General features: G+C 48.9%; 1 protein-coding gene across 4 annotated transcripts in view; it reads right to left on the minus strand.

The window, feature by feature from the left end:
- Positions 1 to 27,182, minus strand: part of PBX1 (PBX homeobox 1) — a 242,926-nt gene that overhangs the window by 45,210 nt on the left and 170,534 nt on the right. For all 4 annotated transcript variants that reach the window (XM_073356383.1, XM_073356382.1, XM_073356385.1 and 1 more), the window contains exon 3: positions 6,453 to 6,697. In XM_073356383.1, the coding sequence (XP_073212484.1) occupies positions 6,453 to 6,697 (245 nt within the window). The remainder of the gene's footprint in view (positions 1 to 6,452; positions 6,698 to 27,182) is intronic.

Genomic DNA, 27,182 nt, shown 5'->3' on the forward strand with positions numbered 1-27,182 from the left:
GGTTGGGTTAGTCTGGGACTCTGGAGACCTGGGTTCAAGTCCCTCTTCTGCCACAGGCTCCCTGTGTGGCCGGAGGCAAGTCAGTTAGCTCTCCGTGCCTCAGTTTCCCCATCTGTAAGAGTTAATTGCACTTCCCTACCTTGAAGGGGTGTTGTGAGGTGGTGGGAGGCCATATAATTCATATCTGGCCCAAACCCTTCTCTCTAATTAGCTATGGGCTTTAGAACAGGCCCTGATTAACACCTATTGGTACCTCACTTTGAAGATGCAAAGAGTTCTGTAAATGCTAATTACTATTACTGCTGATCCTCACACCAGGCCTGGAAAGGGATGTAGGACCGTGCACACCTAGGCGGGCAGGCAGGGAAGGGGTTCAAAGCTGCAGCGGGGGAAAGGGAGAAGAACTGTCCCACTCTGAATGCCTAAGGAAGGGAAAGGAAGAATCTTCCATTGGGGGTCATTAGAGCAGAGATACAGGGAATGAGGAGGCCAGGCTAGGCTGGCTCTCTATAGTGAGAGGAAAAAGTTCTCTCTCCTGCCAGGCAGAGAATGGGTTTTCGGAGTAGGCTGCCGAACCCAAACTGAGGAGGAGTTGATGCTGTTTCCTTGCTGCTCGGGGAATGGGAGGAGCTGGGTTGCATAAAGCCTTTTGTTTGGGACCAAGGCTGAAAAAAACCCTACCCCCTATTACTTTTGCTTTGGGGTTGGCTGGAGGAGCCAGAAAAATATAGGATTTGCCTTGTCAGATCAGAACCACCGTCCTTTCAGTCTGGTAGCCATACTGGTCCCTTCATCCCTGACATACTGGATCAGACCAGCATCTTGACCAGTCTAGTATCCCACCTCCTTCCATTCGCAGGCAGACCAACAGTCTGACTATACTGGCCGGCGATCCTGCCGAAGTACCCAGTGCCTCATGAGATAAGCTCTCCCATAATGCACGTGGTCTGCTGTGCAATGGGGTGCCTGGGAGCTGGCAACTCCTTCCTGATTTAAGCTCACCCAGGATCAGCTGCTGTTCTGATGCACGTCAGGTGGCCTGTCCTAACTCTGTCTGTGCTACAGATGCTACTTATGGTTGGTCCCGGGTCTCGGAGCGCTTGCCCCTCAGGAGGGGGAGAGAGGTGCCAAGGGACAGGACGGTGGGAGTTAGCCAGAAGCAAGCATGGGGAGGAGCGGGTGTTAGTGGCTCAAGTGCACCTTGGGCTGCTGACACGGGGAACAGTTAATTCTGCAGGCGTGCAGGTCCCAGAGAGAGGGAGTGGAGTCAGAGCCCCCCAAACGACCCACATCAAGTGGCTGCGAGCGCGGGAGTGACACAGACCTGCTGCAGGTTTCCAGCACATCTGATAACAAGTCAATAATGATAATAATTAAAGCAGCGCAAGACAGGCGCCCTGACATGAAAGGGCAAGGAGGTAATCACTGGAATTACGGTGCTGACGGCATAGCACCACCCCACCCCGTGCACTCCCACCACCCGCGGTCCACCGCTCCTCTCATTCCCATGGGGGTTCGGATTGGGCAGAGTTTGTTTTTAAAACATTTTCTCCGCCTGCTGCATCAGATGCTGGATGCTGGCAGGCCCGTGCAGCGAGGGGCTGCTGGGCCAGAGGGCAAGCAAACCACTTAGCAACACAGACAACGGCCCGGCGACCCGCAAAACTGTGTCAAGTCACAGCAACATCAGGTCCCTGAGGTGCAGCCAGACACTGGACCTATCCCAGCCAGATCCTGCGCCCTGGGGCCAGCTTCCCGGCCGGTGGGACAGCTGTGGCCTGGAGGGGAGGTCTACCCCACACCTTAGGCTCATGAGACCACCCACGTGTGTGATTTCAGGTCAGTGCAAACTGATGCTGTCGGGATGCAATGGTCACAAACCACATTCCGCTGTCAAGCAGAGAAATCAAAGCATCTGGAGCTGAACAGCCGCGTAACTAGCCTGGCTAAAGCATAGCTGCTTCTCCAGCTCTGTCTGAACAGGGAAACCTCTCAGCAGGCCTCACAACTCTCCCCCACAAAAGCCCCGGATCCTCTCAACCTCTGGTCTCCTTGGGGAACACCCAGTAGGTCCTCTGAGAGCCCTTCCAGCATCCCCCTGGGGCTTGTCACCTCTCTTCGCACTCCCGCAGGGCGTGTAGGGCTCTCCCATTGACAGGCTGCAGATGGATCCAATCACCTGCTGCACCATCTTGAAATGGGCTGAATTCTCTATGGCCACCAGTGCCGGCAGACTGAGGTTCTCTGGAAAGGGCTGCCTGAGCCCTGCCTCTGATCCCGAGCGGGGAACTGGAGAGGGAAAGCTGTTCTGATTCTCTGGCCCAGAGAGATGGCGGCTTGGTGGGACCCAGGACGCAGCAGGGAAGATCAAGACAGTCCTGGCCAAAGTGCCTTCTCACTATCCCTTTCTGTGCCATTTCGAGAGCAAAGGTGGAACCATGTCCAGGCTCTTTGCACATGTAAAGTCATGATAGTGACGTTACGGCAGAACCCAGTTATCCAGAGGTCTTGGGAGACATTCCAAAAAGGCCAGGGGACCTCGGCCCCGTCTCGAACTCATGGCTCCCGTCGACAGCTGCCTGGGCTCCCCAAAGCCACCTCAGCAGGAGGACAGGAAGCTGCATGGCAGGGATTCACTACCCAAGTCTTTATCCACTGATCAGACTCCAGCACAAAGATTAAAAATCAAAGGTGGGGGGAAACATCTGACCCTGGGAAAGCCACGAACTCCAGCAAAGTAGGACTTGGAAAGGTAAGGGTTATCTGACACATGCCGTCCACTTATACTTCCCACCTTTGCCCACCTACTGTGGTCAGACTCCCCTTGCTGCTGGTTTTCCCAGCACAAATGAGGGCTCAGAAATTAGGCGGAGAGGGACTAGGCACAAAGTAGCCCTATGCCAGCAGCAGGAGTGAAGCTGGCAGGCTGTCCTCTGGTTAGGAGTACTGTGTTTTGGCTTTGGGCGGAGAGAGACCTCATTTGATTGAGGGGAGATGGAGAAGGGGGCAATCAAGAGACACACCTTGCTGTCAGTCCAGGAAAACAGACAATGGAGTATCTCTCTTTTGACAGCAAGTCCAATTTCCCCTGAGCCAACAGCTCATTGTCAGTTTTACAGCCAATGGTACGCAAGGGATGTAGCCAGCCTCACGTCTGACTGCTTTTGGCTGCCCTAACCTGATGTCGGGTACCCATTTTCCAGCTAGGTTGGCCTATCAGTGTGAGATCGAGCGAGACTCAAACCCACGCCCTTCAGGATTACAGTTGAGAGCCTTTACCACTCAGCCACTGCACCTCAGACTACCAGGGGTTAAACACAGCACCCGCAAAACCGAGGCGGACTTGAGCAGCTCAGTACACACTTCTACGTACAACAGAGCAAGCAGAAACCGCTGCAACAAAAACTTTGCAGCATTAGCAGTCCCAGTCTGCAAATCAGGTGACTTATTTCCTCTCTTTCACCAATACCAAAATGTTTCACAAATTTTTGTCAGTTTCGCCAAATTGCATTGGCTGGAAAAATAAAATCCTAGAAAAAAAAAAACCCTGAAAAAAACAGAAATGTTTTGTTTTGGCATTCTCAAGACAAAATGTTGTTTTCATTTTTTTTGGTTCTAAATGATTTTTTGTTTCAAAATTTAATATAAAAATGTTTGAACATGGTCAAAATTAAAAGGAAACGTTTTGGTTTTGTAACTTTTTGTTCGAGCATTTTTTTGGGGGGGGTGTGGGGTTACTTTTTGATTGGCTGAAAATTTTGAAAAATGTGGGTTTTAGTTCAACCTCAAATGATTTTTTCCCAATTTTTCAGAACCAAAAAATCTCCCAGGTCTACCCCTGCAGAGCCGTGCCTTATTCACCGAGACTGTTACCAGGTTCCTTGCTTTTAAGGCCAGAAGGATCCATTGTTGTCTAGTGTGACCTCCTGCGTAACACAGACCATACCATTTCCTGTGTCTCATTCAATCTACATCTTGTTCACCCTGTATAAACTCTCTCACTTAGTGCATCCCCGTTACTCCAGTTAGTGTGTCCCCCTTTCCTCTACCTCCCCCATCCTCCTCAGTGGGACTGCCTGTCCTGCACGCTTCAGGGACTCTACAGCAAAGTAGCTACAGAAACCTTCCTGCACAATTCAGCAGAGGGGACACTTTGTAGCTGCTCTCTTGAAAAGTACCTCGGCTCTCCATAGCTCCCAAGGACCTGAGGATATGTCTACACTAAACACAGCCCAAGCCTCTGTCCACACACAACTCAGTCTGAGTCTGGTCAGCAAGCACTCAGGACCCAGATCCTAGGATCTTGCTAGGCAGTTGCCTTGGAGCCAGAGTCCCGCTGAGATTCAGGTCCAAGCTCTGTCATTTTGTAGCATGGAAGCAGCTCAAGCCATAGACGTTTATCAGAAGGTTTGTGTAGTGCAATGTGGGTGTGTTGGCATGGCCCTGAGACCCGGGTCTAGCTATTGTAAGCCTAGGTTTACAGTGCAGTGTGGATGCTCAAGCACAGGCTTGGAAATACCAAGTCCACAGACCTGGGTTTACAATGCAGTGTAGACACATCCCTATTGGGCAACAAAGGGGGCAGGGTTGGTTCAGTGCCCCTCCTAAGCTTGCTTAAATGTAGCTACTCCACCAGTGGTCACCGGCTCTCTGAAGGGTTACAGATTTTACAGGATGTTCCACTTTTTGGCTGAATCAGGCCACCTGTCCTACAGACACCAGTGGCTGAAAGCCTTTATAATCTGGACATTAGAGAGCAGCATGCAATGAAATACAGACGTTTCGCCTTTCACTCATTTCTCATAATCCCGTGGGTCTGAAGGAGGAGAGGTGTAATGGTCAGTGAGTTACAGGTCTATGCACGATACAACTCAGCCCTTCTGTCACTGACAATATGGCTAAATTGTCGTACGCAATGTGCCTCCTATGAGCAGTTCAAACACTCCTCAATTAGCCAAATCTCAAGCAATTTCCACCACGATATTTAAGGCATTTTCCCTCAGCCAGGGCGATTTCCCACCCAGTTTCAACTCCACCCATTCTGGTGCTCAGGCTGCTAAAAAAATCTTCAAACAATTGTTTTTATAATGGAGAATTAGGTTCCCACCAGCCTCACTTCTCTGTATCCTAGGTACTTATACATCCCCATCGTCATAGCATCCAAGCAACTCACAAGCTGTAACATATTTCTCCTCGCAGACACTCCTGTGAGCAATAATCTCCATGTACCAATGGGAAACTGAGGCACGGAGATGAAGGGTATGTCTACACTGAAAAAAACCAACAATAAACCTGGCAGCGAGTCCCACATGGCGGCAGGGCTCAGGCCAGGCTTGCTGTCCCAAGGTGTCCCGTTCCGACTTTGGGAAATATGGTCACCATACCAGTGAGTCATTAGCAGAGCAGGGAATTGAACCTGGACCATTCGGGGGCGGGGGATGCCACCAGGAACCAGGGCTCGGGCAAGCGGCAACGCCAGGGGGATCAGGCAAGCCCTGCATGGCCGGGGGAGGGCATAATAAGGCAAGCCCTGTGCGCAGGTGCCATGAGTCATTAGCAGAACAGATAATTGAACCTGGGTCTTCCGAGGCCCAGGCTAAGGCCCTAATCACTGGACCAGTGTTCCTCTCTCCGTTTACTCCTAAGAGGGCTGAATATTTCTTGGTCAAGTTTAAAAACCAAACAATCCGCTTTATGGAGACCCCAAGCCTGTCAGGAGCTGGTTGAAAAATGGCAGAATGAGTTTGCAGAGTTTGAAATGGCTCAGTTTTGCCTTCTTCACAAAGTTTTTCAGGGTTGTTTTCACTGAATTTGTTACCAAAATTTTGATCAAAATCCTTAGGTAAAAAGCCAGATTTTCTTACTGAAAATGGGCTTTTCAGTAAACGAAGCATTTCTTGAACGATTCTGATTCAAATGCTGACGCTATTTTGATAACAAAACATGGATTAAAACAATGTATCATGGAAAAGTCTGCAAAAACCAAACCAAACCCCAAATTGTTTTTGAGATAAAAAAGTTTTGGCAAATAAATAAATAAATAACAAATAATAATAATAAGTTTTTTCTTCTGATAAAAAAAAAACTTTGTGTGCAAAAGTTTTGACCAGCTCCCCATGTCAGATTTCAGCCTGAACGGTGGACGTCTCAGGAAGTTCTAAGCTACAGGGATGTGTAGCAGCTACGCTCATGCCACCTTGACAATAGATGTCACTAGCGTTCCAGCCCATATGAACACAGCCATGCTGGCTTGGCATACAGAATTGTGTGTAGGTAACATACCAATTCTCTTATCGGTTCCATTTTCTGTTGCATTATCTTCCCTCTGCTGTACAGGCACATTAGCCCTTGAATGGGTTTATTTCCTTGATCAGAGCTTCATTTAAAGCCTGACTTCGCTTTGGCCTGGAGAGGGGAAGCCTCTGCTTAGCCTCCGCGAATGAGCCTGTTACCTGTTCATATTTCTCCAGCTCCGTGTGGTAGATCTGTCGGATCTGCGAGAGTTTAGCTCTGTAGTCAGAATGCTCCACGGAATTGTCTGAGCCAGCCCCTCCGGATGCTGCAGCGGCGGCTGCAGCCGCTGCTGAACCCCCTCCTTTCTCAGGCCCTGCCACGCCCTCTGCCAAGAGCATGTTGTCCAGTCGCATCAGCTGCGGGTCTGTGGGCTCTTCTTCCTGGGCTCCCCGGATACTCAGGACTGTGAGAAGAGACAGAGGAGGGAGGAAAGGATTAGCAATGCCCTGAGGATGAACACAAACAATAGCAACAGCTCAGCAGGCAGAGAGGGCCAGATTCTCCGCTGAGGTAACTCGGCACAGCTCGAGCCACATCGGTGGAGCCGTGCCAATTGACATTAGCTGGGGATCTAGCCCCCCGACTTCAATGGAGCTGTGCCCTATTTACACCGACCTGGCCCTTGCTTGCAAACCCTTAGTGAGCCTCTAGTTCACCCGTTCAAACCCAGCCCTGGCAGTGACTCGGCACAATCACCAGCTCGTGACTCTATACTGGCCCTCGCCTGAAGCGAGCCGGGGCCTGGAGCCGTTCACAGCGGCCGGAGCCCACGGCACAACTGTCGCTGGTCGGCCCCCTTGTGACAGTCTCAGCCCGGATGGGCCACGGGCTCTGCTCTCACCCGCCGTGGCGCTCCCCTGGAGTAGGGTGGGGTACGCTGGGAAACGCTGGCACTAGGCTTGCCACCTTTCGAACGGCTGGTAACTTCACCCCCGAGGCCCAGCCCCTTGCCTTGCCTCTTCCCCCAAGGCTCCACCTCCTCTCCACCTCTTCCACCACAGCCCTGGCCCCAGCCTGCATCTTCCCAAGAGGCCCCCCCCCCCAGTGCCGCCCAGAGGATTCAGGGGGCCGGGGGCGAAGCAATTTCGGGGGCCCCTTCCATAAAAAAAAGTTAGTTTTGCCGCCCCAAGCGGTGAAGAAGAAAAAAAGAAAAACCCAAGTCGCGCCGCCGAAGACAGAAGAGGACAGGAGGACCCGCTGCCAAATTGCCGCAGATTGCCCCACTTGCCTCCCCTCTGGGTGGCCCTGCTTCCCCCACTTCCCTTCTTCCCCCCCAAAGCCCCGCCCCTGTTGCTGCTCTGCCCCCTTCCCCTGTTGCTCGCTGGATCATCTCAAGGAGCCTTCCTGCAGGTAGTAGGCAGCCTCGGCTGAGCAGAGGCTGGCGCGTGTGAATGAGCTGGACACAGAAGCCAAAAACCGGACTATCCGGGTAAAAACCTGGATGGGTGGCAGCCGCTACCTCCCACACTGTCCCTTCCTCTGTGGGCAAACAGAGGGCTCCTGTCCGCAGATCTGTCAACTGGACCCTTTCACCAGCCCTCCTTAGAGTGGGCATGGCAAAGAGACCTCAGCACGGAGGATTGAACCAAGCTGTATGGTTCAGGAACCCTGCAGACAGGCCCCACTGGTGGCAGAAGTACCAGGGTGAATGCCCCAATTGAGCCCATCCTTTCCAAGGCTCATGAGCTGCCACCAGCTGGAGACAGAACGGGGAGAAAGCAGTCCCCACCGTGCCCCGCCGGCTGTGGTCAGCAGAGAGCTCTGCACTGGTGAGCTGCTGCTGGAGCTTAGAGCGTGGTGGCTAAGGGGCAAGGGGCTGCAGACACATTTCCCGCCGACGGTTCTTTGCCAGCACCTGCAGCCCCCATTTCAGGGGAGGGGAAACCCATCAGTGCAATGAGAGTTAACGCCACAGACATGATGCTTTAATAAATAAATTGCAAGTCCTGTGTGCGTCTGGCTGGCCCCGTGGGCTCTTGCCAGTTCTGGTTGTTTCCGCAGCCTTTGCAGGTCACCCCCATGAGGTTGTGACAGGGAAGGTAGATGTGAGGCCGATGTAAGGGGACATTTAGTTATTCGGGGCATTGTGTTCTCCACATGACCAGCTTGGGCTGCAGACTGTTTACACATGCTCCTCAATTACAATGGGAAGAGGAGGAGGTTTTGTTTTTGTCTTTTAAAGGGCATTATATTTTTAAAGGCAAATAAAAAACTAGAAATCATGAGGCTAATTAATAACATGGCTTTGTATTTCCAAACAGCTGCACAAATATTAGATCATTCACGGTGGAAATAATCATTCAATGAATATTAACTCTTGGTTACATGTGTTTCTTTTTCTTCCCTTAGGGAAAAATCTCAGAGGGCTAAAACCAACAGAAATTTTATAGTGAGCTATAAAAACCTAGAATTCTATAGGTGGGGTCAAGGTGCTCTCCAGAAATGCAAACACTCTATTATATTCCAATCCATAGGGCTTTTCCCTGGGGTTGATTTCTACATATTGTTGTTCTGTGATCATATCTGACTCCAGAATCTGACCGAATGATTGCTCTGCTCTTTGTTCTCACAAGAAGAAATATTAAGAAGCAAAATCTTGTTCTCAGATCTGCACGGCGGATAAACTAGAGGCACTAACAGCAACCGTGCAAACCCAAATAAATACAAGCCTGCTTTACCTGATGCATTGGGTGTTGCACACACAGAGAATACAACAGGGGACAGAATCAGAGCAGGATTCCCAATTCTCTCATTTTTTATGACTGATACAAAGGACACAAGCATTTGATTTCACCAAAATTTGCTGAAATTCATCAAAAACAGAAGGCAGATCTGAGAATAAGGCAGAGGGCTGCAAGTCTGAAGGCCTGACTTCTGTTCTCAGCTCTCGCACACATTCCTAATGTGATCTTGCATGAGTCATTTCTGGCCTCATCCTACTCCCATCGCAGTCTACGATAAAACCCACATTGACTTCAGTGGGAGCCAGAAGAAGCCCTCAGCCTTGATCCTGCAACAAGCAGGACCCCTGTGCAGAGCTCATTTCAGGATCAGGGCCTTAAACAACTCATGCCTCAGTTTCCCTGCCTTTAAAAGTGGCTTTTACAAGGCTTAACTGATATGTGCTTGGAAAGCCTCTGGTGGAAGACAAAAGGAAAATAAAAAATATTAATAATAAGAGTTTTATTATTTGGAAACGGCTTTTTGTCATTCTTGGGACTTACTTGAACTGTATTAAGCCAAGAGAGCAGCAATAACCATATTCTCACAAATTACTTGCCAAAGAGAGAATTTTCTAGTATTCTCATAGCTTCAGTTCATGCTTCAAACACAAGTAAAATCACTCTCTTGCTTTGAGTGTTTTTCCTAAAATCACTCTCTCACTTTTTGAAATTAAAAATAAAAATTACAGCAAAAAACAAAAACCAAAAAAACAACACTCCACTGCAACACTCACTCTGCAAAAGTGGATGCCCAGCCCGAGTTTGCAAAACCTGTGTGTGCGTATGCACTCTGCCAACAGGCAGAGCTGGGTGGCAAAATGGTAAATGTGTACCAAGCAGCCTACCTGAAAACTCCACTGAAGTGGAGGGGGAAAATGGAGGGGGTAGGGGGAGGAATGCGCAAACTGGCAACTTAAGATGTTGAATCACCTTTTTTTTTTTTTAAGCTGACTGTATTTTAATTTTGTAAGCCTTGCTGGGAAGGGTAAGAAACAGCTGCATTTAGACAGAATCTGGACATGGTCAGGGATGCTAATAACAGAGAGGAAGAACCAGTGCACTGAATTTCCTTAGAGATTCTGTGGGCCAATATATACATATTATATGGCATAGCTGTGTGATGATCCCTTGATTTTAATGGAGCTATGCTTTCTTATGTCTAAAATGAATCTGACCCATTATTCCTAGCCCTGTAATCTGCACTGCCAACCATCAGCAAATGGTTTTACTGTCAGTTTAAGAAAATAATCTAAAATTGGCTGCCAATAAAAAGTCGTAACAGGCCAGTGAAAATAACAAGAAACATATTTTTCCTTAATCTAGAATAAGTTTCTGAATGATACAATTACTATTAATAGAAACCAATTTTAAGTAAAAGGCTCAGCTGAGAATGAATATGAGTAATAGGAGACTTGAAACCCCTCAAATGGCTTTGAAATCTTAATTTTCTGGACACAAATCCTTTCTAGTATTTTTTGGACCTTTTGTGTTTGAAATTTTGTCAGTGAAAAGGATTGAAATTTGCAAGTAAATTTGTGAGCAAAATAAAAAAATAAATTACAAACAATTGCTAATTAAGAATCCGATGAAGTGAGCTGTAGCTCACGAAAGCTCATGCTCAAATAAATTGGTTAGTCTCTAAGGTGCCACAAGTACTCCTTTTCTTTTTGCGAATACAGACTAACACGGCTGTTACTCTGAAACCTGTAATTAAGAATTATAATTTACATACTAGAGATGGGTTGAAGATGCCAAATTTACATCCGAATCCTAGTTTCAAAGAGACAAGAATTCAGAAGAGTTGAGATTCAGAATTTTGGCCAAAGCCCCACCTCTCTTACATAGGTATTACTGTAAAGGTATATGATGCTTTGCTAAAATCAACAGAAAGATTCTATAACTAAGACGCACAAAGCAAGCCAACTGACTGACAGGACAAAAACAAAACAAAAAACATCTCCTGAGGTGGAGAGACGGTGGGGAAGGAAATCACAGCAGAAGATGTGGGGCACTGTCAATGAAACGTGTGTTGATTTGCGGTTGGTTATCCTTAATCCTAAACAAGAGGAAAGGCAAACGGCAGAACTTAAAAGGAGGAAAAGGAGGCAGAAGATGGGACGGAGACGAAGATGACATGAATGGTGGACAATAATCTCCTGTTCTTCCCAACAAAACTCGAAAGACAAATTGAAACAAAAATAAAAGGTGAAAACAAATATAAAATAGAGTTTCAAGCCAGACACACTTTTGGTTAGGATTTGAAAAGAGAGATTTTTTTACATTAATAATAAAAACTCACTGCCTAGTCAGGTGGGCACGTGTGATTAATTAGTCTGTGTGTGTAGAGTCTTTTCAAGAAAAGTGCTATGTAAGTGCTTAGTATTATTACTGTATAATGTGAACCATACACACACTGTGTTCTATTATATCCACATCTGCATATTTGTGCGAGTACACATTATATTACTATTACATTATAATTATATATGTTTAATGAGTGGAATCCAAAAATCAGCTGGGTGAGAAGGCGCTGGGATTTGCAGCAATTGTGCCTGTTTGGCTAGCCAGGTAGAATAACACTATTAAATAAATAAATGAAAAGGCCAGTGTGTCTAAGCAGATCTGATGCCACCTAGTTATTGCTTGAAGTCTGCGCTCTGGTGAGTAGAAGACAAAATGATTATTTAAAAGCTCCTTTATCTTCCCGGCAGCATATATGACTCAAATGAACCTTCTGCCAGGACACCCGAGATGTTAACACTCATCCAGCACGATCCAATTCAAGCGGCAGACTGTTACCTAATCCAGCAACTATCACATATGATCAAGGCCCTGCTGCGCGGATTGGCCCCCTACCTCTCTCTTGTTCATCCCCTGCTCAGCTGGAAATGGGTTTAAAGGGACAAGGGACCCATTCCTGACAGTCGGAGACACTCCCCAGGCTGGGGCACCGGAGTCTATGGATTTCCATACCCAGGAAAGAGAATTGAGAAATCGGTGAGGGAATTTAGCAGCATTCAATGCAAATCCCTTTATAGGGTTTCTATGGGATCAGCTCCCCAGCTGGCGCAAATCAGTGCAGATAACAGTTATGTCAATTTACATCAGCTGAGGATTTGGCCCAGGGCATGTGTGTCAGTGACAGACTCTTTAATGAACATTTGGACAGTTATGAATTCATTTGAACCAAGGGGCTATCAGCCCGTGCCCTTAACACCAGCAGGGCCATTTTTCCAATGAGTGCTTTGCCACTGATTTCAGTGGAGGCAGGAGCACATCAGACACCACCACCACCTCGCAGCTGGTACCGACCACACCCCCTCTTTGGCTGCCTTGTCGGGGGCGCTCCGGAAACCAAGAATGGGGCAAAGGGGGTCAGTGTGTGAGGATGCCACCTAGGCCGTAGTTCTGTGAATAGTCAAGGAGGGCCTTCATTCTCCCAGGCTGTCAGTCTTCCCAGGAGAAAGGGGAAAACAAAGTGAAAATAAAACCAATTTGGCAGAACGGTATTTTCTTCCGCTCTGCCGTCCCACTCCCTCCTCGTTTCTTAGAAGAGAAACCAGATGCTGACATTCCCTAATTTCTCCTCTGTCCTCAGAAGCACCCTTCCCACAGCCCAAGGTGGAGACCCAATAGCCCAGCACACTCAATTTGTTTCTTTTCATGATAGGAAAAAAAAATACAGGCTAAGAACTAGGGAAAAAAAAGACTATTTTGTCCTTGGCTGCTCCACTGACAGCCTGACAAACCCGCTGGCTCCGCTGACTGCCACTAGAGGATGCTCTTCCTTCACAAAGAATCGGCTTTCGCCCAAATAAATAAGCAAACAAAACAAAAACCACACACCTCCTCCCCATTTCCACTGCTGCAAAATGCCTCTGCCACTAATTTCTGAACTCCCAGGCCGAGTGCAATCACGGAGGGGACATTCCTCAGCGTTACAGCATTATTGGGGTCAGGTTAGTGGGTGGGACGGCGACATCAGGTCCAGGTCGTCGCCCACTGGCACGCTCCTCCTTAGGTGGTGTTCAAGTAACAAAGCCAGGGTTTGGGTCAGGTCACGGGGGTGACCAACATCCAACCCTGGGGCAAAGCTCGCCCCATGAGCATCCTCATGGTTAATACACAGGTCCCACCTCCAGAGACAACAGGTCCAAGCATGCAACGATCCATCTGAAAGTCAGCTGCCGTTGCAGTTAGCAGGCCCAAAAACAATCGGTGAGGCTCATAAAATGCCCACAAGACCTGCTTGCACCATACCAGACCCACTCATGGGAAGAAAGATGACTCCCATTCCCATCACATTGAGCCTTCAAGCCGCTTTCCCGGGGCATGATGTCATGGATGTCCACGGTAATGCACCTCTGTGCAGGCCGCAGCCTTGGCCCATTCCCTCTGCTCTTCATTTCCCACCTTCCCCCCTCTTCTGGCCTGGTATTTCAGAAGTTTTCCTCGGACCTTGAAGGTCTGTTCCAGCCCCAGTTCTGAGCCTCCTGCTCCATAGCTGCAAGGCTGCAGTACGGGCATCTCCTTGCCCCCTTGGCAAGTGCTGACAAGCTTCTAAGGGGACTTCTGGGGATAAGGCACCTATGGTTCGGGACTTGCCCCAGCCTGGAAGGCAGTGTGGTTTAACAGCTAGAGCAGGGAGCTGGAAGCTCAACAGTAGCACCCCTGCCGCTGACTCGCTGTGGGAAAGTCCCTTCACCTCTGCCTCTGTTTCCCCAGCTCTAAAATGGGGATAAATGATCACTGCCTGCTGCTCGTAACGCAGCCCGAGGGTTGCTGATGGAGGTGGTAGGGATGCAGACAGCATTATTAGCAACATATCCACAGCTATGGCTCTACAGGGACCACAGCACGATCCAATCACAGCAGCATCCTCCCACACCCCTTCTCCTTTCGTCCTGCCTTGGGGCCAGTGGGCATCATATCCTCTGCTCATTTCCCACTTGGTCACACAGCAGCTCCCCAGGCCTGCTGGCAGGCGGGACACCCATGTGCTGAGTGGGTACCTCCTTTCACTGTGGAGAGTTTTTCTGTGCATGCTGCACCGGGACAGTCTAGTTCAGCAGTTCAGGCTTGTTTTTTCTGCTTTGGCATTGCACACGTGTGCGGCTCAGGAAATGTATCCTCCCTCTATCCAGAGCCAGGGGTTAGCATCATCATCTGCGAGAGGACATCATCTGGATCCTACATTTGGACCTTCATCCAACACGGCATTAGTAGGCAGTGACATCACATATGCGTAAAGTCATCGTGGACTCGCACAACACGGACATGATGCCAGATCCCCATGGAGCAATGCTCCGCGGCAAAGCCTGACCTCAGCCCTAGGGTCTTTCACTGTCCTGCTCGGTGGGGACCTGGGACAGAGGCGTGAGAATTGCAAGGAGTCCCTGAACAGGCAGGCTGTCCTGGAAGTGTTCGGGTTCCAGATTCTCTAAGATGCATCATGAGCAAGTTCTTTCCAACCTGGAGGCTGCATGACTCTCTGCCTCCCCCATTTCGAGAGCAATGGACAAAACACCAGCAAGGGCTCCAATCAAACAGAAGAGGAGGAGTCTGCTTCTTAGGAGCACTTGGAAAGCACAAGTCAGAGCACTGATGAAACTTACAAGAGGGTCTCTGGGCTGCTTCTCATCCCCTCGTTCACTCCCTACCATCCTCACAATCCCCAGATCACGGCAGTACAACCCTTGGCTGAGTGCTGAATTCCTTTGGGAGCCTCATTGGGAAGAGAGTTGTGGAGTGATCCCATCCAGCTGTTGAGTGCTGGCTCTTAAACACTCCTAGGGAACCCCCTCCACCTCCCAAATTTACATCTCTTTCCTTCTCAGATGTTGCTTTTCAGTCCTTAAAGTCATAGGTGTGCGGGGGGGGGAGGATAGCATAATGCAGGGGTCTCAAACACGCGGCCCGCCGAGTTATTTCCTGAAGCCCGCCATAGGCGCCGACTCCCTCACTCTGCACCTCACCCCCTCCCGTCCCTCCTCGCGCCCCTCCAGCATGCTGTGTCCCCACTCCTCCACCTAACTCCCAGCGCTTCCCGCTTAGGACTTTCCAGGAGGGAGCAGGGAGGAGCAGGGACACGGCACGCTCAGGGGAGGAGGCAGCGTGGAAGAGGCAGGGCCAGGCCGGGGATTTGGGGAAGGAGTTGGAATAGGGGCAATGTGTGTGTGTGGGGTGGGGCGGGGGGGAGGAGTTGGAGCGGAGACTTTGGGGAAGGGGTTGGAATGGAGGCAGGGAAGGGGTGGGGCATGCACTGAAGTGTCACTAGAGGCGAATAAACCAGAGGGCAGGACAAGCCCAGGCTCCCCTTCTCCCCTCCCCCCCGGCCCAAGTCCCGGGGGCTTCCTCCTCCGCTTGCCCAGCTCCAGGCTGCCATCTTGTGCCAAGCTGCGCAAGTGGAGCCGTGGGAGCGCGGGGCAGCACAAGGCTGCCGTCCCCAGCCACACACAAATGCGCAGCGGGGCTAAGCAGAGCCTGGCGCTGTAGAGCTGCGAGCAGCAGAAGGGAGGGAGAACAACAGGCTGGGAAGGGGATCTACGGGGGCCGCCAAGGCTGTATTAACCCTGCTGGGCAGACGGGGGTGGGGATTGTGTTTTTTCTCAGCCAGCCCCTCGCTAGTTTCTTGGTGCATCGCAGAGTTTTCACATTTGAAAACAGCCCCCAATTCCTCGCTCCTCCCCTGAAAACAAGCACGATTTGCAAACTGGGGGGGAGGCCCCCCAAGGGTGCTTTCCAAGCCATGTTGTATGAAAAAGGTTTCAGTGATGCGGCCCTCGGGCCAATGTACTAGTCCTCATGTGGCCCTCGTGGTGATTTGAGTTTGAGATCCCTGGCATAATGGATCCAGTTAAACCTAGGCAGCGAGCTGGGGTGGTGGTTGACACGCTGAAGACCTTGCATTCAGGAGCGTGCTCTGCGGAGAAGGGATGGAGAATGACAGAGACATGGTCCATTATGCAGAAGAAAGGATCGAGTTGCCAAGTTCTTGCCATCTTTCCGACAGGAACACCAATTTCCCTAACCAAATTGAATGCCTAAAGGCAGCAGGGTGCTGTTTGAAAGAGAAGGGATGCTGTTTGCTCACACGTCCTGGTCAGATTCCAATCACAGTAGGATAATTAACCTTGTAGTTTAGATAAACTCTTCTTTGCTTCCTATCCTCAGCTGTTGCACAGTGCTGGTAAAAGAGCTCCCACAATGCACCCCAGAGGCAGCTGCATTTCAGTGAAGTAATTCCTATATGTAGTTGGCAAAGAGTTTTTGGATCCTTTTGGATGTAAATTGGAAGGATGAAGAGCTTGAAATGGGGCTAAGGGAAAAGTAAAGTTGCACATCAGGAAGAATGTTGTTTATTAGCCTGTATAATAGTCTCCAAAGGGATGTGATGGAACCATTGGAGAAGAGGCTGTAGGGAAACATTGTGGGTTTGCAGGGGGGGAAGATGAACTAGAATGACCTGGTAGCTCCTTTCTGGTTCTAATTTCGGAGAGCATTTGGGTAAAAATGAGTCCCAGTGGCCGGAATCTTGACCAAACCCATCATGAAACACAGCGAGGTCGTACTTCCGATAACACGGATACAGAATTCAAATGTCTGCCTAAGCTGGGTGTGCTGCCCTATATTTTTGTTGAACCGCCTTTCCAAGGGGACCTTTTAAAGGAGGAGGAGATTTCCAGCAAATGATTGCAAGTTATCGAAAATAATGTGCCACTTAGCGTCGGAGGCGAGCATCCTGGCAGGCGGCAATGGGAAGCAGCACTGAGCAGATGGGAGTGATTAGGCTGTGATTTTCAGAAGGGCTTTCTTCCCTGCCTCCACTGTGCTTAAGATATGCTGGAAAAACCCAGGGGCTTGAGAGAAGCTGAGGGCTCTTCTGCTGCAGCCATGGGGTCATGATCTACCCCCAAGAATGGCTTTCCCCATGGAATTGGGGATGTCTCCAGTGGACGGCCAAGAGTCCAGGAGTGGAAGAATATCTCTAGGGAGATCCACGATGCTCGTTATCATCATTCACCAGCCACCCTTCCTGACATATATGCCCACCCATGCACAGTGAGGCAGCATTGCACCTCTACGTGAATGCCAACGCAGAAACTCCCCTGGAAATATTACTCAGCCAGATGTTAAAAGGTCATGTCAGGCTAAAAATGATCCCTCGCACGATTTTATCACAGCCCTCGCAATATTTGGTAGCGTTCTTAAAGCCCCAGCTGCTGGAGTCATGTGAACGCAGGAGAATCGCTCATTTCACTTTAAAAGCATGCAAGTGTTCAGTCCTCATGGTTGCAGTAAAAACTTGCAAACGTGACCCAGAAACCAGGAGGCCAATAAAAAGAACCCCAAATTTGTTTTTTTTTAAAAAATCACATTATTTTTAAACCAGTCTCACGATTCCCTAGCGCCTGAATCATGTGGCTGGGGTTGGCCATACTGAATCTTAAACAGCCGGATTCCCTCCTGCCTTGTGTTAATTGTAATACTTTAGACAATTGAAAATGGGAGGGTTTGAAACACTTCACGACCGACTGCTCTTTGTTTATTACCCTTCAGCTTGGCCAAAGCAATTAGGACGATGGTGTTTCACCTCCTGGAAGAGAGGTACCACACTGGCTTTGGGTTTGTCCTACATCACAACCTGGCTTCATTGAATTAAAATAACCAAGACTCCCTCCCTGCCCCACCCCAGCCCCAAACACATTTCCGATGACAAAAGTTATTTCAGCTCCTCTTTTCAAACAAAGCCGAAGTTACTCACCAGTGGCCCAATGTCAAAGTGAGCTAGGAAATTAAAGGGAACTCTTGGGCTTTTTTGTTTATGGGCCCTAGGAGATGGAAACGCGGCAAAAGTCAGAGGCTTCTGCATAAGAAAAGATGGGGGCAGTTTCCCTAGATATATTCTAGGGAATGGTTTACGGAGAAGGCCACAGGGCCAGATTCAGTCTTGCTCTGAGTGGGCTCAGCTGGGTGGAAGACAATGGAGCTGGGTTGCACACAGTAACAAGTTCAGTGCTTAAACAACTTGCCATGGTTTCCTTGCCTCCCCTCCCACTGTAAGAGCAGAGCTGACAACTCTCTGGCCCTCCTTGGATTTGGGTGGGGGTTTTCGTGTCCCAGAGTGGATCTCTTTGCCTTTCCTTGGGCAAGTCAGTTAGAAATCCCTCCCTCTAGGTTTCCCAAGGACCATTGCTTATCAAACCAAGGACAGTGGTGTGTGTCATTTGCCAGGAGGGCGACGTATGTGAAGGCTGAGGCTGGCGATAACGAACTGGGGATTTGGGGGAAGGGAAGGAGGGCATGGGGCAATACAAGGTCTGGATCTGTGTCACGATTTAGGGGGCGAAAGAGAGAATAGATGCTCCGCTCAGCAGATGGCACCAATGTCATCACCCGGATGCCCCAGCGCTTGACAGAGATCAGCCCCTGGATGAAGAGCAGCTGTGGCCAGCTGATCCCAAGCAGACAGAAGTGATGATAGGGAGGGGGAAACCATCTGAGCAGCTAGCCAAGACCAGGGACTCTTGCCTCCACCAAAGGCGTCTGCCCTCCCTTGGCCAAGGTGCTACAACGTCTTGAGATCTCAGGATACCCCGGCAGCAGCAGTGATGTAATTTGCATTCTCCCTCCTCCAGCACACTAGGAAGCTACCGCACTCCTCTCATATGAGGATCCAGCCAGCAAAATTCAATATGTCCATGCAGGGCTAGTGAAGCTGACAGTATCTGGGGCAGGTGGAAACGCTGTAACCCAGGCGCTCTGGCTTGCCCAGAATGCAGCATCTCCTGGGGAAGAAAAGCCACCAAGAAAACATCACACCCCTCCGCTTTGCTACAGTGCCAGGCCAGAGCCCCAGCTTCAACTTTAAGGCCCTCAGGACTTTGGGTCCAGACTGAGACCGCCTCTCCACCCAGGAACTGCGGAGGGGCAAGGCAGAGGAGCGTGCACAGGATGAAGTCAAGGCACCCCCTTGAAAGTCCCTACAAGTGGAATGAATGACCTGCTACAGGAGACCAAACTGATGTGTAGTCCCCACACTGAGCACTTGCAGAGCATGGCACAAGAGAGACCGGCAGAGTGGACGTGTCGCTGAAAACTTGCCATGTCCCTGTTTGATGGATCAAGTCCCAGCGTCCCATCCATTTTATGAAATCCCATGTGCTGAACCCATGCATATTCCCAGGGAGTGTCGACGCTGCGGCTGGATTGGGCCTCTAAGCCCGGGTACACAGATGCACACTAGATCTGCTTGAGCAAGCACGCCAAAAAGTGCAGCGTGGATGTCGCAGCAGGGCTGGCGGCCTGGGCTGGCTGCCGGAGGAGAAGCCCACCCCTGCCCCAGGGTCTGTACACAGGTGGCTAGCACAAGCCACTGCCCACGCTCTAACAGCCACATGGCTATTTTCAGCATGCTAGCTCAAGGCCAGCTAGTGGCATGTGTCTGTCTACCCGGGCTGGGGGATAACGCCCCTCCCTGCAGAGCAGACCTGTGACCAGTGAAGCCTCACGCCAGCACTCCCACACAGTCAGACCCACAGAGAGTGGGGCAGGAAAAGGGGGATGAGCATTGGCCTCAGCTGCCAATATCCTCTGACTCACCCTGCACTGACCCTCGCTGCTATCACAGGTGTCCTGGCTTTTCACTTTAAATATCAGGTCACCTCAGTGACCCACATTCAGTGACAACAAAAATATCAGCCCCCTGACAGGAGCTTTGTGCAAACTGGAGAATGACCCTCTGATAGACACTCGTATCCCAGTTGGGTGAAATGCTTCCCCACCACCAGTTCAAGGGTCCACGAGACAGACAAGCAAGGTAACCTCAGCTTTCTTGGCAAGCGTGTGTAAACGTCCAATTGACATTAACGGTCAGAACAACAGAGGTGAAACCATTTGCACACAGCTGATCCATTCAAATCTTTTTAAAACTGGGTCTATTCGCATTTACAGTGTTTTACTAGCCACAATTCACAAGAAAATCAGTTTACACTCCTAAACTTAGGCTGGGGTTTTCAGGAGAAGTGTAAAGAAGTTGAAAGTCAAAGGGATTTGGGTGACTAACTCTCACGCTCCTTTGAAAATCTATTTTTTTCTACAGACACACACAATACATTCCAGAGTGTGTCATACATGAGCAAAATGCTTCTTTTTAAAATCTACTTCAAACAGGAAATGTATATTTCCCCCACCTCCTTTCCAAAACTTAAAAATGGGTGAACAGATTTTGCTCAGACTTTCCAGAAGAAACCATCTCTGTGCTGAGATGAAGGGTGGAAAATTGCAGCCGGCAAAGAGGGAACTTTTTTCAGAAAGGGAGGACCACTGTGAAACTAAGGGGCAGTTTCCACCACAGATTTCCACAGACTAAAGTAAAAAGAAGTATCTTCTAACTACCAGTGCTGCCAAGTCTGCCTGGATTCAGAGTTCAGCCCTGTTCATTCTTGCTAGTGCATTGTCATCTGTAACCATGACCCAAACGAGATCTATTACAGGTGAAGATAAGGTGCGTTTGACTCACTCTATACATCACAGCTGGGACAGGTTTTCTGCTGCTGATGCACTCAGAGAAGGGAACACCACTTAGCTTTCACACCCCAGGGTCACTCCACAGGGTTACTGGGGGAGATCCAGCTTTTTATTTCTACAGGGTCAGATCCTGAGAGCTCCTCACCTCAATGAGAGCTAAGATAGCTCAGCAGGTTACAAGACTGAGCCCAAACTAGTCACAATTGATTGTCAAAAAGAAAAGGAGTACTTGTGGCACCTTAGAGACTAACAAATTTATTTGAGCATAAGCTTTTCTTTTTGTGGATACAGACTAACACGGCTACCACTCTGAAACCTGTCATTTGATTGTCAGTGAGCCACAGAAACAAAGCGACCAATTTGAGAGCAGCTTTTCAGGACGGAACTACTCTATCCTTTGCTTTCACTTTTGTTAAAGTGACAGGGCCAGATTGTCAGCTGGTGCAAAGTGGCATAGCTCCATTGAAACCAGAGTGACGTCAGCTGAGAATCTAGCCCAGCTTTTCTCAAACGGTGGTCCGTGACGGTACTCCAGGGGGTCCGCGGGCCCCGCTGATCAACTCCTCCCACTCCCTCCCTCAACTCCTGCACCCCGGGGAACAGCTGTTCTCCGATGTGCAGGAGGCACTGGAGGGAGGGGGAGGAGTGGGGATGAAGCATGCCCGGGGAGGGGGTGGAATTATGTCTGGGGCCGCTGGCCCCATTAATCAACTTCTGCCCCTCCCTTCCAGTGCCTCCTGCACACCGGGGAATAGCTGTTCAGTGGCATGCAGGAAGGGCTGGGAGGGAGGGGGAGGAGCAGGGATGAGGTGCGCTTGGGGGAGGGGGTAGAAAGAGGCGGAGAAGAGGAGGGGCGGGGGTGTGGGCCTTGGGGGAAGGAGTGAAATGCGAGGTGGGGCCTGAGGCTGAGTGGGAGGCTTGGGGGTCAGCAAAAAATTTTAAATCAGAATGGGGGTCCTCAGGTTGCTAAAGTTTGAAAACCATTGATCTAGGCCATACAATGTACGTACACAGCACCTGCACACGTATACCCTGATTTTATGTCTGCCTGGACATACCTCCCCATAGACGGTGATGGATGTAGGACCTACCCTGAGCCGCACTGGACTCATTCCATTGACTTCACAGGGCTTTCAGTCAGACCATGGAAGAACCTAATAGCATGAAATAAGGCAGAGGTGTGTCATAACGGACATCATCAAGAGTTTTGGATGGGTACAAACTGTAACTCTCCCATTGCGTATCCACTAGCATGTTACCCAGGCCATCCCAATAGACCCCCTTTTTTCTGCACCACTCTGATGGATGTTGCAGGTGTCATGTAAGTTACAGAAAACAGGAATGTTTTAGAGAGTTTTAAAATACTTTATTTGTGCTATTTTTTGTTTGTATCCCTCTCATCTGCAAAGCCAGTTGCCTTAGTGACAAGACTCTGAGAGCGCAAGGCTCAAGAGGTGAGAAAAACTAACACATTTGAGAAAAAAACTTGGAAAGTGATCTAAAATAACTGTTTCCATAATAACGTATCAATTGTAATAATGTGGGGATTTGAAGGCCTGAATAAAAACTGATTCCGCAAGAACCTGAATCAACCAGGAACAGACCAAGTTCTGAGGATCTCCCCTTTCCAATAGTATAAACCTTCCAGATTTCTAGCTCTCTAGGTTTGCAAGGAACTGGCATGTGAGGCCCATCCTACACTTCATGGCACAGTATAAGGCTGCAATCTAACAAAGCACTATGGGTAAAGATTTCCATATTTAAAAAAGTCAATAAAAGGTAGGCTCCTAAAGTCAAGATCCTCTAGTCTAAAGTACCTGAGGTACCAGACTCCCACTGGAATTAATCTGGGCCAAAGTCACTTGGAAAAAGGGGCTTATGCGGTTTTAAAGTTTTACCCCCTGGCCCCGATTCAGCAAGTCTTCTCTACTCATCAAAGCACTTAAGCATGTGCTTACCTTTAGGTCTGTGCTTAAAAGCCCATTGACTTCAGGGGGACAACTGTCAAATTTAAACAAACCTGTGCTTCAGAGCTTTGCTGTAGCAGGGCTTAATTACAGGGGCACATTCAGAAATAATTCTCTGGCAAGTCATTTTCACAATACGACAGTTGCCTGATGCGACGCCTAGACTGAACTAGCTAGTCGTAGTTCAACACTCCAGAGAGAGATGGATTCGTGGCAGAGCACAGGTCAGGGGCGCAAAGGTGCACGTTAGGTGCAAGATATCATTCGGCGATGGCCTCTTCATGTGATATGGAATACGCTACGCATTATATCTCACAAACGCACTAGCTTCCTTGGCAGGCCGAAGAACAGCCACAGTACAAACGGAACTGCAGATCAGCCAGCAGGAGAGAGAATCGCTGTTTACAGTCATTTGTGGCTTCAAAAATGAGAATGAATCAGGTGGCCTCTTCCCCAACCTTCCCCCTTTTCCCCCCACCCCCCGAACAATCACACAGATTTTTGGCTTTCTTCCTTGCCTGACAGAGGCTGCTTCAGCTTCACCAGGCTACTGGTCTCTGCTCCACAAAGTACCTGCAGCCCAGGCTTGCTTACTGCTCAGTATAATCAAACAAATAACAAAACCCCGGCAACTTAATTACCCCATGATATTACTTTGCTGCTGACCTTTGACCCCTCAGCCAAACTCCCCCGGGAGGTCAAAACTGTCAGGATCGTATTACCTTATCAAGTTCCTTCCTTGGAAGAACAAAAATAAATATTTAACCACATTCTTATGGGGAGGGAAAGACCTGTAATTAAGGTTCCCTTACCCGTTCTCTTTCTGTCTCCTACCCTCCCTATGCCAGGTCAGACATCCCGCCTAACCCTTCAGGACTGCTTGAAACCACTGACCTCAAGGCAAGTTTACCTAAGGTAGCCAAGTGTTGAATCCCATCGGAGCAATTCCACATATCAACAACTCTTACCGGGCCTGAAGTAATCAACTTATCTAATGAAGCAGTTCTCCTGCCTTGACCAGGAGAAGATTAGCGGGCTGGTCTGGCAGTGAAGTGTAATCAATCCTTTATCTACATAAACTACCTCAGGGCTTCCCAAAATCTGTCAGAGCCTGGACCACCCCACACTACTGAGATTGTCTTGCAAACTCATCTCTTTTCTCATTCCCAGTCACCAGCCTATCCGGGAGAAGGTAACATCCCTCTGGCAGCGCCCTCAGTTGCTTATATGGAAAAGCAGAGGGCATGCCGTTGGTGTGCAGAGACTGCTGCCCATCATGCCAACTGGCACTGTCTCATTGTTTACTTGGACTCTCCTTTTGGTCTGTATTCAGCCGTTCTCCTGTCTTACACTTCAATTGCCAGCTCCTGGCCTTTTTGTTCAGCTTTTGTACAGCGCCTAGCGCAACAGGGTCCCTGTCCACGATTGCATTTGCTAGGAGCTATAGAGATTCAAAGAAGAAGTTAGGAAGGCAATGGATTTCCAGCTCCTTTTGATGCAATTTAACAGCTGGGGGAGGGCAAGGCTGCATCCTCTGCCTACCCAGCTCTAGACTCTGCTCAGCCCCCGCACGTGTGCTGCAGAGCACCAATGGACCAGCGTTGGACCACAGGCTATATTATAGCTGAGCTGTTATTAGTCAGCTTGGTTCACAGCACCTGACTAAGCCATGCAGGAAATGCTTGTGACTGTAACCACACCTCCATGTTAAAGCAGGGAGGGGAGAGAAATCCACGATTTCCCCCAGCCAACGACAGAACTAGATCATCCTCGGCATGGCAAATCCCAAAGAGACGTAAGGCTCCTTGCAGAGCGAGCGCCACGCGGATTGGTCTCTAGCTAGGTCCTTAGGACAGCCTGGCTGGATATTCAGTTGTTTCCCTCAGTGGCCCCTTTACTACACAAAATAAATAGCATTATAAATATAAATAATATCAATGAAACAGCTAGAGCTGGATGATGAACGGCATATATTTTCCATGAAAAAATCCATTTGCACAAAAAAAATCTACATTTTAAAAAAAATAAATCTAGACTGGATTTCTTCCCTCTAGTCTGTGACATCCAACCTGGGGAGGGAGAATCTGATTTTAAAAAGAAGCCAGAAGCACATTCTAGTTCTCAGATAGTGGGGACAGCAGTCAGCCCTCCTGGGTTCTATATGTCGTTCTGCCTCTGTGACCCCAAGCATGTCACAGCACCACTCCATGCCTCAGTTTCCCCACTTCTCACATTTGCCTTCGTAGAGTTCTTAGCACTCATTTGCTCAAAGGTGCTAGATCAACACCAGCATTATTGTTATGATTCCAGACTGACAGGGTCGCTGGTAAAATGCTGGCAAAATCCCGCCTCATGGTGAAAAGGCCCCGAGGCCTCAGTTCTGAATGGCAGCTTGGACTGCTGGACTTTGGGGTAAAGGGATTTCTCCCCTGTTTCCTCCACAGAAGAGGAGAAAGCAAATCCTCACTGTGGTGCAAAGAAACCACCAGCCAAGACATCAAATCCAGCACTTCCATTGCACTCCATCCTCACACCTCTTCACAAACAAGAACAAACCAACCCACCAATCGCCCTTGGTGAAGCAGATATTACAAGCCTCATCTTGCCAACGGGAAGCTGAGGCAAAATGGGGATGTGCTTTACCCAAAGATACAGCTGGAGCCACAGAGCTGGGATAAGAATTTGGCAACTACTCCCTTCCACCACACACATGCACACAACTTGACTTTTACTCCTGGCTCTGCTACTGACAGAGTGACCTTGGGCAAGTCAGTGCCCCTCTCTGCCTCAGTTTCCCCCTCTATAAAATGGGGCTAACGAAACCTCCTTGTAAAAACGCTTTGAGATCTGCTGATGAAAAGTGCCGATAACAGCTAGGTGTTATTATACACGCACACACTCTTCAGTGTGACCACTTAACATCAAGCATTTGCACGATCAGAGCCCTAAATTAAAGCTTTGAACCCTAATTCTTAAGTAGCAACAAACAAAAATACTAAGAGAGGAAATGATGAAGAGTCTGATCTTTGTCTCGCTCATGAGGCCAACCATAAAAAAACCTCTGAGATTAAGAGTGCCCTGCCCGGCTGGGATCCATGCTTCCCACTCCCTCTGTCCTCTTCAGTGCTTTGCATATGAATCCTCTCCATTGAAAAGAAACTGGCTTTTGAACCAACTGCATCTGTTGACGAGAATCTGTGGTCTCCGGAGCCCCTCAGAGAGCCAGGGTCCCATTTCAACCTCTCCAGGCCAAGCCATGAAATTATAAACAAACAAAGAAAGCCGCCCCCCACAAAAGGAACTGCCTCTTTTCTAGCCTGTTTAGAGGTCAGCCCCCATGGACACGGATGGCCTCAGGGCTGCTGTTCTATGCACAAAGCATCTAGGATGTGAAATATGTAGGTGACGAGACTGACAAGAGACCAAGATTAAAAGTGGCTTCAAACCCACCACATTTCAGATTCCCTTCCTGTGTTAGTTTGAGACTTTAAATAATAAACCCAGGTAGTCAGGCAGCATACGATAGCCACAAACAGCAAAAATACTGATGCTTGTTGGGCAGCGATAGTCCACATGTGTCCCGAGTTTGCTAAACAAAACAAAAGTGACCCACAAATACTCAAAAAAGCAGGGAGGTCTGCCACTCTTGACTCAGACACTAGCTTTCTGGCTCAGTGATATTTGGGGTTTTCCTGAAAACTCCAGCTCCTGGAGTCATGTGATTGTGTGAGAATCTCAGCTTTTATTCAGAAAAAAGTAAGTTTCTAGCCCTATCTGTTGCAGAAAAAATGTGATTCAGCCACACCCTAAAGGCTCAGAAAAACCCAGAAGGACAATTAAAAGAACCCAGCACTTATTATTATTTTTTAAATCTCATGATTTTTAAGATAATCTCATGATTTTGAGGGCTGGACTCATGGTTATTGAATGCCTGAGGTTGGCACTAATGCTTCTTTATTGTTATTAAAGTTCCAAAAAATTGCAGCCACACTATCAGACACTGTAGGAGGCTGGATAATTACTGTAAAATGAAGGTGAGACCCCAAACCCCTAAATACCAATTGGCAAGGGGGTTACTAGTATGGACATCCTGGTTCACCAAAGAATGTCAGCTAAGGTATCAAAGGAAAGCTGATGTCACACTGGGTATGAATATTATTATACAATGTATGTACTGCTATTATGTAAGGAGGGGTGTGTGTGTGTACTTTGTATCAAGTTGCTAATCCCCAGCAGAGGTGAAAAACTGGTTTTCTGCCAAACCAAAGATGTTTACCCATCTATCTGTCACAATGTAAATTGGGCGTTGTCTTGTTCACAATCACTGGTCTGAGCTAGAGGCAGATGAAGGATTGTGAGATTGAACAGGAGAAGAAGAGGAGGAACAGCCGGGGAAGAGCCTCATTTCGGGGAGTGCACTGCAAAAATCTACTGCGCTGTATCTGTGGGATAAGGAATGCACCCTCTCATCCTGTCCCTAGGAAGTAAATGGACAGCATGTTTAATCATAGAAAGGGGATCACAACCATTATTGGCTGGAAACGCTGCAAAAGGCTTTGGGTGAGACAAGATGGCCGTAGCCAGGAGGTCAGCCTGGTAAATTTAATCTCTAGAAAGTGTATACTTTTGTTTCACATGTAACCTTCTGTTTCCATTGTCCTTATTCACT

Source organism: Lepidochelys kempii, chromosome 8 (assembly GCF_965140265.1).
Source record: "Lepidochelys kempii isolate rLepKem1 chromosome 8, rLepKem1.hap2, whole genome shotgun sequence".
NCBI classification, from domain to species: domain Eukaryota; kingdom Metazoa; phylum Chordata; order Testudines; family Cheloniidae; genus Lepidochelys; species Lepidochelys kempii.